At 37.0% G+C, this 12,111-nt stretch overlaps 1 protein-coding gene across 1 annotated transcript in view; it reads right to left on the bottom strand.

The window, feature by feature from the left end:
- APAF1 (apoptotic peptidase activating factor 1) overlaps nucleotides 1-12,111 on the bottom strand; it is a 64,633-nt gene that overhangs the window by 29,687 nt on the left and 22,835 nt on the right. The window contains exons 12-16 of the mRNA XM_016223183.2: nucleotides 11,730-11,856; nucleotides 11,017-11,142; nucleotides 8,888-9,019; nucleotides 5,596-5,721; nucleotides 1,861-2,025 (exon numbers count right to left, since the gene is read on the bottom strand). Of these exons, the coding sequence (XP_016078669.2) occupies nucleotides 1,861-2,025; nucleotides 5,596-5,721; nucleotides 8,888-9,019; nucleotides 11,017-11,142; nucleotides 11,730-11,856 (676 nt within the window). The remainder of the gene's footprint in view (nucleotides 1-1,860; nucleotides 2,026-5,595; nucleotides 5,722-8,887; nucleotides 9,020-11,016; nucleotides 11,143-11,729; nucleotides 11,857-12,111) is intronic.

Here is a 12,111-nt window from a genome sequence, read left to right as displayed (position 1 = left end):
AGACACAAAATGTCCAATATTTTATGATTCCACTTACATTAAATATCTAGAATAGGCAAATTCATAGATTAGATTAGATGTCACTAGAGGTTCTGGAGAGAAGGGGATGTGGAGTTTTGACTTACTAGTTACAGAGTTTCTGTTTGGGGTGACAAAAATCTTTAGCAATAGAGATGACAGTTGTACAACATTGTGAATATAATTAATGCCACTAAATGATACATTTTTAAAAGGTTAAAGTGGCAATTTTACATCTATATATTTTATAACAAAAAATATTTTTAATCTTCAAATCTTGTAAATGCAGAAGTTCCTTTTCTGTTCTTACAGTCTTTCACAAATTTAAGACAAAAAGAGATACTTTCCTTTAATTTCCTGATAAAGGGATATAAACCTGTAAGCAGCCAAGATCCACAGGTCATAGCTGCTAGATCAATAACAATAGCAAACAGTCCCTCAGTGAGTTTTTATATAACTATATAGTACATTTCAACTGTGTTCTTTAAAATATAATCTCTGGGGTGAGGGGAAAAGGGAGAGGTCGGTAAGAGGATACACTTTCAGTTGTAAGACGATTAAGGTCTGGGGATCTAATGTATAACGTGGTGACTATAGTCAAGAACACTACTGTATAACTGAAATTTGCAAAGAGAATATAACGTAAATGTTCTCATAAAAAAAAGGTAAACATGTGAGATAGCAGTTGTGTTAATTAGGTCTGGGGAATCCTTTCATAATGCATACAAAGATCAAATCATCATACTATACACTTTAAATATCTTACAATTTTATTTGTCAATTATACCTCAATAAAGCTAAAAATAAAATTGTAATATTTCTTATTCAAGTCTTTGAAAATTACTATTAGAATGGAATGTCATTGAGCCATAAATCAGAAAACCTGGCTCTTCAAGTCATGATATAACGTTGAACAAATTACTTGGCTGCTCTAAACCTCAGTTGCCTCATTATTATCATAGGGCAAGTGCAGTCTGCTCTGTCCCTTAGGTATTTATAGGAAAAGAAATTACAAATATAAGCTATTAGCTTTGAAAAAGGAGGAAGGCATTTCCTTGTCTTACTTTTTTGTATATCTTCCTCATTTACTTCACAGAAATCTCACAATCACCTGCAGTCACTGGTGAGTATTTCTTGCTTATTAGTCACAAAATCATAAAATTTTAGGGGTAAGAAAACACTTGAAAAGCATCTAAGCCCTGGACGGTGTGGCTCAGTTGGTTGGAGTTTGTCCTATACATCAAAGGGTGGCCAGTTCAATTCTGGGTCAGGGCACATACCTGGGTTATAGGCCAGGTCCGGGTGCTACAGGAAGCAGCCAATCGATGTTTCTCTCTCACATCGATGTTTTTCTCTCTCTCTCCCTTCCTCTCTCTCTAAAAGTCAATAAAAACACATCCTCATCTGAGGATAAAAAGAATTTTTTTTAATCACCTAAACCAATGTACTCAAAATTGTAAAACGACAACAAAAAAGTGATGCAGAAAGTATTCCATGTTCTTAATGAATCTGAGAAACACCAGATTAAACAACATAAACTGTTTCTATATTGTAGGACTTCTTGAGGCCTTAAATAGGTTAGTACACATGGAGTACCTGTAAAGGGAAGCAATAGATAACACTTCCCAAACCTGTATGACCATGGCGGCCTTTTCTCACAAGGCCTATCGACATCCCCTACAGCATAGCTCTGAGAACTATGAAAGGTCAGGTAGCCTGCTCCAAATCAGACAGCTACACTTTATTTATATCAGTAAACAGTGTAAAAATACAAAAATCAACAGAAGTTTTAATTTTCTTTAAGTTAGACTAAATTTGGCTTTTTTAAATACTGGTACTTACAAAGATTTTATTTTTTGCTGCCACCATTATCTTAGAGCCATCAGAATACCAGGAACAACACTTCACTATCACTTCCATCTCCTCCTGAGGCTCCTCTGAACTTAGGAAGAACTGCTTCACATTAATGCTGCTCCTCTCATTGGCTGATTTCACAACATCCCAAAGCTTTAAATTTAAAAAAATAAGTTTAAAAATTTAAGTTTTTTTTAAATCTCAAATCACACCTCTAGAATCACACCTGTATTAAATATCCCACAAATTATTCACTTTACCTAATGGTTATTTTTATTTATGTGATACATTTTTATAAAACTTTTAAATTAAAAACTCCAGTTTCACCCAGCAGGTTTTGCTCAGTGGTTGAGCATCAACCTAGGATCCAGGAGATCAAGGTTCGATTCCCAGTCAGGGCACATGCCCGGGTTGTGGGGGCGTACAGGAGGCAGCCAATCAATGACTGTCATCATTGATGCTTCTGTCTCTCTCTCTCCCCTCTCTCTGAAATCAATAAAAACACCTAAAAAAAAAAAACTAAAAAAAAAAACACTCCAGTTTTAATCAGCACATCAGTACATTACTAAAAAGAAAACAATTAGAAGCACTGTCTGAAATACAGAATGCAAAACTAAATAAAATGTTCAAAGAGCCCTGCGTGGTGTGGAGGAGACTGCGTGGACAGGAAGGATGAGCGCAGAAGAAAGGCGAGATGAAAACTTACAACCTGCCACTGCTGCCCTCTGCTGTGCACTTTGCATCTACTGAATGCACAGCAAGCTTGGACACACACAGGACCCAGGCCAAGCCAAGTTATAGCCTAGCAGAGCACCCAGAGACACCACCCTGCAAACAGAGAAATTAGAAGATAGTCTGTATTCCAAATGCTGAAAGCTCTGCCTAGACATCTTCTCAGATAACCCTACAGAAAAACTCACAATAAAATTCACAATTTCCTCTCAGTTTTTTGGTGCTGCACTCCCAAATACAGGAAATATCCAAGGATCAGGCAAATACAATATATCACTAAATAGAGACAGAAACCAAGACTAACAAAAAGAAAGAACAGCAACTATACAGAAATATGAAAACTTTAAAAAAAACTACTATTAATACCCACAAAAAGATATTGCATCCATGAAACAAGAACAGAATATTAAAAAGGAAACAGATCATAGGATGAGTACTTAAAAAATATGATAGTAGAAATTAAAAACTCAATAGGACTGGAAAATAAAGCTAAGGAAATCTTCCAGAAAGTAGGACAAACATACAGAGAAGGAAAGAGAGGGGAAAATAAGAAAACATCTGAAACGAACATTCACTCCAGAAAGAGAAAGTAGAGAACAGGTCAAATAATTTAGAGGAAATCTTCAAAACTGGAGTTTCCAAACTGAAAGACGCCACCAAGCACCAAGCACAAGAAATGAAGATAAACCCACACGAAGGCACATCATCCTAACATTCTAAAACAGAAAAAATACTGGGGACAAAGAGGTCTTAAAAGCCTAAAGACAAGCAAATGAATCACTTATGAAACAGAGCAGCTTCGAATGTACGAAGAGGAACTCTGGGAGCTAGAGCACAGGGAACAAGGTCTCCAAAATTCTACAGGAACATTATTTCCCGCCTAGAATTCTGTATGCAGTCAGCAACATCAAATAGGCATGAAGCTAGAACAGACACGTCTAGACGGGCAAGGCCTCACAACTGGCCTCCGACAGGCTCTCCCTGGGAGAATGGAGGAGCTCTCCGCCAAGCTGAGAGGAAGCTGAGAAAGAAGAGTTCAGCAAAAGAGGAACTCACAGCGAGACAGGAAAGACAGGCCCCAGACAGCAGCTGGGCACCGGGAGTGGTACCATCAACCAGAAGGGAGCAAGGCAGAACCCTCCACAAAAGGTGCTTCTAAGACAAGGAACTGTTTCAAATACCTGGTAAGTCTGAATGATATAAGAGGTAATTTAGACAAGGGATGGTTTGAAGATGAACCAGTGATAAGCACATAAAAAAAAAATAAGCCCATGAGAAAAACATTCTACTTAAGAATGCTCCCAGTATTTAATAACAGCTAGGAAATTGTATAAAGTAGACTTCTACCCAGAGAGGATTCCTAGACACCCTGAATTTATATAAAAATGAGTTATCCTCAGTCAGCAAAGACAAGAAATCAAAGATTCAGCCAGAGGATCAGCATCAAGAGAGTTTACCTTACTGTGATTAGGAGTCACCTAGTAGCATTAACAAATCTCCTTCTCTAGAGAGTCTAACAAAAATAGTACCCAGGACAGTTCAAGTATTTGCCTGGAAGAGGTATATGCCAAGAAAATGTATTGGGCACATGTTTTGAGTATAACTGTGTTCTATGAACATCAAAGAGATACAACAAGAAGACAGGGTCTCTGCAGGTTATAAGCCTGTATTCAACCTGACCAAAGAAATAGAAGACACATGAAAATGACTGAACAGTAAAAACATTTACAAGTGGAGCTGACAGGCCAAGCAGTTTCTTTCTTCCTATTTATCTATCTATAGACGTAAGTATACAGATAGATATGTATATATGTAGTCAGAACCAGATGGATGAATGCTGTAAGGGAACACTTTCTGAAGATGGCTTTGCATAAAGATTTAAAGGATAGACAAGTAAACTGGTGGAGAGAAAAAACAGTAGCTGAAACAGCCTCCAAAATTACCTTGCCCAGAAATGACAATTAATGTATGTATTGGATCAAGAAGAAAGAAATTTGATAGGAACAGAGGCAGCAGAATGATGGAAGGTGAAGAGCCTTAGAGTTAACACCTAATGACTGAAACTGGGTTTATCACAATTTATAACACGGCACCTTTGCGTCCCAGCTAAAAGTGGCAAGATGAAAATAGAGGTAGGGTGTACGCTAGCAGCTCTGCACTGGGCTAAGGAGGGATGGAGAGTGCACCTCCGAGAGCTGCCATCAGACATGAGGGGATGACAGCATGAACCACAGCAAACACTACAGAATGGAAGGGGAAAGGTAGGCCAAAAGACAGGGAAGTCAAAGATGGACTGGACTTAAGACCAAAGGAAGAAAGGAGAGTCAATAAACAGACTAGAATAATTGTAGGGAAAAGAAAAATAAAGAAAGTGGGATTAGGATCTTACTGGAGAAGGTGAAGATGTAAGGAGGAAGAATTTAGGTTTTTTAGAACTATAATTTCAGGGGGCTGAAATAAGCTTGTTTCCTTGGCTCTGAGTTTTTCCTCAATATGACTTCATAAAAACAGGAAAATAATAACATAAAACACAAGATAAAAAATGGTAAATAAAAGCAGGACCTTTACAGACTTGACCCCATAGATCTCAAAAGACTTTATGGCCCTAGCTGGTTTTGCTCAGTGGTAAGAGCATCTGCCTGCGGACTAAAGGGCCCCAGGTTTGACTGTGACCAAGGGCATGTGCCTGGGTTGCAGGCTCGATCCCCATGGGAGCAAGAGGCAACCAACTGATGTGTCTCTCTCACATGGATATTTCTCTCTCATGAAACAAAGTATATGCTTAAAAATTAAGAATTCAAATTTATGAACATAAGCATAAGGTAGTAAACCATTTAATGAACAATCATTACGACAAGCAATTAGTTACATTATATAAGCTCCTGGAAGTTGAAGCTCTTTCTGCAGAAATGTGAAAAACAGAAACCTAATTCCAAAACCCAGTCCAAAGGCTGTAAATTACAACCATGTCAATGATGAACAAAAGCATACCTTTAAAGTTCCATCAGCTGAACAACTGGCCAAAAGCTTATCGTCTGGTGAAAATCTGCAGTGATTGACTGAACTGGTATGGCCAAACATGGTATTTCGACACCGTTTTTGATCCAAATCCCAGAGCTATTTGAGAAAGATTTTAAAAATAACTAAAAAAACAGTACTGAATGGGGAGAAGTTAGAAATCATGTGAAGTTCTTTCTTCCTTTTCATTTAAGCTTTTTCAGTTACAGGCAGATGTTCAATTCAAAGTAACACAAAGGGGTGAAACCCAACAGTGAACTCGTGATTAACAAGTAACGGGGCAGCCCTTAGGTCAGCACCTACATCTACTGAGGAACTCAAAAGGCTTTTAGACTGAGCACTAAGTAACAACAATTACTACTTATTTTAACAAAGTAGTTTGGAGTCATTATTATTTCACTCATTTCTAAAATGATAATATGCAAAATAAATCACCCCAAATTTTTTAGATGCTAGATGATCCAACTCAAAAAAATGGTCATTTCTAAGATTTCCCAAAGCAAAGCTTGAGTGTGCTAATTAAGCTAAAAGCTATTAATGTTCTAAAAAGTGACTCAAAAATACAAAGATAGCAAAGATAGATATAAACATATTTGACAGGAAATATGAAGGGTTAGAAGAACAAATTAAACAACACCTTCAGGAATCGATCAACCAAATCCAGAATGTGGGACATTCCACAGGACAAATGACTCAATTTATCTAACAAATCAACAGCATAAAAAAAGAGGCAGAGGGGAAGGGGAACTTTTATAGAATAAACAAGACTTAAGAGGCATAACAACCAAATGCCACCTGAAGTTTAGATTCTGACCCCAATAAGCTCACAGTAGAAAGATATGTTTTGAGACTAATGGGACAAAGTATACATGAACCAGGTATATTACAAAATTGTTTATTCTGTTAGGTGTTATTATGCCATGGTACTTATGTTTGCAATCTCAGAGATGCATGCTGAAATATTTTAGGTGAAATGAGATGATATCTAGAATTTGCTAAAAAGACTCTAGTCCAAAAAAATTAAAGTTTGGGGGGGGGAAGATTGGCAAAATGTTGATAATTGTTGGAGCTAGACCATGGATAGCAGAGGAGTTCATTACTGTCTCCTCTCCTTCTGGATATGCTTGAAAAGTATTTAAAAATGTAAATAAAAGGGGCAATACTCATCACTGGCGATTTATGCTAGCTAGACCAAACACAAAAGAATAAATCATTTATCCCCCACAACTAATCTTGGTAAAAATCCTTTGAAAATGATCAGTAAGTCAGATGAGTCCTGTTCTTCATGGCTATCTCCATCCTTGGTTCCTTTATCCCAGGACCAGGTAAACCCAGTTCCTCAGGGAAGGCAAGTTATACTAGGGGCAGCTTTAGATTTACATATTTTCATTGGCTTCTCTTAGCTCAAGAATCACAAGAAGCACCCAGCTGGTGTGGCTCGGTGGTTCAGTGTCGACCCATGAACCTGAAGGTCACGGTTCGATTCCCAGTCAGGACACATGCCCAGGGTTGTGGGCTCAACCCTCCAGTAGGGGGTGTGCAGGAGACAGCCCATCAATGATTCTCTCTCATCACTGATGTTTCTATCTCTCTCCCCCTCTCTTTTCCTCTCTCTGAAATAAAAAAAAATTTAATTAAAAAAAAATCATAATAAGTGAATTCTAATACCCCTCATGGTAATGCAGGTGTGGTATGACAGGTCTTACAGTAAAATTTGCCCTTAATTAAACCTGTTGAATAAACAATAACCCCTTCCCACTTCTTAGAGATTTCTGTCTACATTTGAAAGGCGGAAATATAAACTTCCTCACCCTACCAAATGTTAAAAGTAACATCAAAATTAGTCATATATACTACAAGTCTTGTAGTTTTAGAAGTGGGTTCATTCAAACATGGCAAAGTTTTTCTGAAATAGTACAACAGTTTTATTTTTAAAGGCAGTTTACTCAATAGGGTAAGCTTTACTGAGTAAAAGTGATCTCTAATTGTGAGATAATTTTATGTTACTGCATTATTCTGATCTAATCTAGTGTTTTCCAATTGTGTTCTGCAGGACCCAGGGATTCCAGAAACATGCTTTAAAAAGGCACTATGGGGGGGGGGGGGGAGTAAGAAAGGGAACAAGAAAGACTAGAAATGCAGGCCCATACCCCCACATCGACAAGAAAAGTGGGCTTTATCTCTTCTGCACACTGAGCTGGTATGCAAGTTCTCTTTTGGAGGGAAAAAAAAAAAAGAAAAAGGTTCAGCTTCCTGAAAAGGGAAGGGGGGAAATTTTCAACAAATGTTTCCATATTTTCTTAAATTTTTTTTAAAAATCTTATTTAAATGTCAAAACATAGAGTCTATGAGGTTTTCCAAACTAAAATATTTTACCCACTCCACCCAAAAATGCAATATCCCATTACAAAAATGGTGTGACATTTAGAAAAGAAGGGCAGAAACCAAACCAAAACAGAATACAAAAGAAATAAGCAGGTATTTCTGGGATCCAAGAAAATTTAATCTAGCTTTCTTTAGTATGGCACTTAAAAAAAAGATAGGATCTTTTATAATTTGTAATTATAAAACATTATGAAACATGTGAAATGAGTATTTTTTGTTTTAGAGTTTTACAGGTTTTAGGGTTTTTTACATTTTTTTCCTATTGGCACCTTTCCCTTCCTTCTTCTGATAACAAAAACCTCTCTTTTGAATCAAATCCCACTTAAAATTCAAATGGAGCTGACTTCACTTCCTCTGTCCAATTTCTATATGACTACACTTCTGACCCTTGGTTAATCTAAGGATGCCACCCTACTGACCAGTAGGGTTATTTAGCAATGAGTATATAACCTGAACCAGGTCAACTACAGCTTTCTCGAAAATTAAATCTACTGGATCTGGGAAAGAGCAAGTTTCTCTTCCTCTATGATTATGAGCTGTACGACCTATATAAACCGAGCTGAGAATAGCCACATTTCCTGTCACACAGAGAGAACATGCCTGAACCAACAAAGAGGGAAGCAGAGTCTAGAAATGGACAGGGAGTTAGAGCCTGAGAACGTAGTTTAAGCATTTGGAATCAGCTCTGCCTGAAGCCAGCTCCCTCTACTCTTTCCAATTACATGAGCCAATAATATCTTTGTTGTTGCTTAAGCTAATACGAGAGTTTGTTTCACTGCAACCAGAAGAACACTGATTAATACAATGCATGAGAAAATCAAAGGAGATGTTCTGGTGTGTTTACAAATTTATCCACATAATTCTCATTATCCACACTTACTTTGAGGACGCAGTCACTTGACCCAGTAGCTAAGAGAAGGTGATGTCTGTTGTGAGTGAAGTGGCAGCAGTTGACCTGCTCTGAGTGCTCTTCATAGCTGTGCACCAGTTGCCCAGTCACAGAATTCCAAATCTAAATAAAATTTAAAAAAAATAAAATTTACCACTACCCTTCATTTTCAAATAAAGCAAAGAAAATGTGAGTTGCTTTGTGGGTGCTATCTGTCCTGTCTGCCAGATTTTCCCAGTCACACATGATGCTAATAAATACTGCTGCTTCCCTAAAATAGGTCAATATTTTGCCAGGATGTTTTTTAAAAAGCTTACTTGCAAGTCTATGCACGTGTCTTTCTATAGCATAACTGGAATCTCCTGAAAACATTACATTCTTCAAGGGCAAGACTTCAGATGTTCATATGAACAAATGCAGGCACAGAAGTGCGAAGTGGGGATGGAATAATGGGCCTCAGCTGGGAAGGGTGAAATCCAAGCCCTGGCTCTACCACTCTTAATTTGTGTATCCCTGGTCAAGTCCTTAATTTACCTTCACCTTGCTCAGTTCCCTCCTCTATAAAGTGGGGATACTCATACCTGTCCTACACAAGCATGGTATCAAATAGGAAAAAGGATACGGTAAGTGTTCTGTTGACTTAAAAGGAACAATAAATAAGTAAAGGCAGATGGCTTGATGAAAAAAATAAAGACTTTAGATTCTGAGGGAAGCCTAGCTTTCCACCCTGGCTCCATTAGTTATTAGTTAATATGAGTTTGAACAAATAACTTCATATCTGAACCTATTTCCTCATGTGAAAAATAAGATCAATACTTACTTTGCAAGTTGCAGTGTAAATTGATAATGTAATATAAGAAAATGTGTAGTATAAAGCCTCATGCAGTATTGAGTTCACAATAAAAAATAATCATCGTTCTAATTACTATGTAAGACGACTAACTAAGCAGTCTAATCCATCTAACAACAAACAAAAGAAATAAATTACCTAATCAATCTTCACTGGGCTTTGGACTTCTCAGAGGTACTAATGCCCCTCTCATAGCATTTTCTTTTTATCTCATCAAAGCACTCCCCAGAGGTCCAGAGAGTTTCCTTTATTTTGAAGTTTTAATTTCTGCCTCTTGCTTTAAATTTTGAATTCTTAGAAAACAGAAATTTGGTATTATTTCCTTTTACTCCATAGAACTTTGACTTTGGAAATGCTCAGAGGGCCAACTGCAAGTCTGACTCAGAGTAGAGGTTACAGAGTATGTTAACTAGCTGGTTGTAAAGTCACCTATGAGAGTCCAATATATCAAGAACTAGATTTTTCCAAGATCTCAATTTATGCTGGACACTCCAGAGCCTTCTTCAAGTGGGTAGAAACTCCAGGATAACTCCCAAGCCAACGTTCTTACTCCCAGGTCCACTAAGACCCACCCCACCTAGTCAGATTTAGCACTCCACACCCCTTTGAAAAAGGCGTAAAGTGACATTCCCCCACCATTTATCAGACAAAACATTCCCTTGGACTTCAATTTCTCTTAAATTCTGCATAAATGCTCTGGCTAAAAGCCAAATTTAGGGACAAGAGACAAGAAAGAAAAATTCACAAAGATAAAAATTATCCTGTATTTTATTTTTCTCTATTTACTTTTTAGACTAGTAACCTAATTCTTAATTTGTTTATCCATGTGGTTTTGCACTGAATATAAGCCAGTTTATAAAAGTAAAAAATGTGGGCTGTACTTCACAAATTACGCTTTTTACAACAGAATCCAATCTCAGATAATAATTTTATGCAGTAACATTTCCAATCACAGTAGACTCAAAGATTTCAACTGATATTTAACCCACAGACCAGTTAATAAATGGCAGGCAAATTTATTAATTTTAAATTGTTTTTCCCAGCTGCCTGGTAAATATCTCAGGCTGATCAACCTAGGTATTTTTGCTGGGGCTTAAATATAAAGGTTTTTCAGACAGCGTTAATTTACAATGGATAAAAACTGAATTGCCTCAAGTTAGAAGATCAACAGGCAAGAGTTCTTTAACCCTTCTTATCCTAGTCCCTGTATTATGGAAAAAGAAAATGAATTCTGTGGTGATTACAACTCAAGAGGAAAATGTCTCCCTACCTTCACTTTTTTATCCGCTGAGCAGGTTGCTATAAATTTGTCATCTGTAGAGAATGCACAGCAAAGCACTTCATCCTCATGAGCTTTGATTTCTAGAAGTTTCTCTCCTGTTTCAGCTTTGAACACCTACACAAACAACAACAAAATTGTTTTACTATGTATCACTTAACCATAAACCATTATTAATAAAAATATTTCCTTAAAAGATCCTAATCACTGCTATTTTTCAACAAAAATGAACCTTGGCAAAATCACTCCAAATATCAGAATTTCTGTCCGAATTCGTATGCTTTAATAGAGAATTGTCCATTGTTAAATGTTTTACTATCAGAAATCTATGCCTGAGCTGGTTATAAAATAGGTATTTTACATAATCACTGTTTTTCAGTCAGAGCCCTGTTTGCTGTGCTAGAAAGTCCTATGTCTTTCAACAACTATCATTTCCTCATTACCTTTAGCTGGCACATGTGTGATGACAACTGACTGGTGGAGTGAAAAGCACTTCTATGTCACTTGGCAAGTTTAGAATTATGAAAACACACTACCATATCTTTAAAATCTCTAGAGAAAGCTTTCATAAACTGTTCCAGAGATTTGGGTTTCTCTATTTCTAATATGTGCAATTTACATGACTTTTAGGATTTAAATATATTCTAATATGCACGGTATTAGATACATGCCCTTTTCAATGTTTCCCGAGGGATATATTTTACCTGTAAGGTTTTATCAGCTCCACAAGAAGCTATTCTGTGACCATCCTCAGAAAAGCAAGCATGGTAAACAGCATCTGTATGGGGGCGGACAACTAAGCGGGAGAGATTCTTGATGTTTTTTTTGTTTCTAAATACAAGGGAAAAAGGAACAGAAACCCAATAAATGAGAGTAAAAGCAATTCTTTCCTTTCGGTAATCAATTGTCTTTTAACTTAGTTATATTCCCCCAAATACAAAATTCTCAAAATTAAATTACCAACATGTAAATGACAGCATAGATCACCTGTAGAAAAAGAGCAAAATATAACAAAATTGGCATTGTAAGAGGACTACCCTATATCAAGCAATTTGTCATGTGTTACAAATGTCACTCAGTTGGAAG

The sequence above is a fragment of the Miniopterus natalensis genome, chromosome 2, assembly GCF_054644295.1.
Source record: "Miniopterus natalensis isolate mMinNat1 chromosome 2, mMinNat1.hap1, whole genome shotgun sequence".
Lineage (NCBI taxonomy): Eukaryota > Metazoa > Chordata > Mammalia > Chiroptera > Miniopteridae > Miniopterus > Miniopterus natalensis.
Note: the sequence above shows the minus strand (reverse complement) of the source record. Positions and strands in the feature narration are given on the sequence as shown.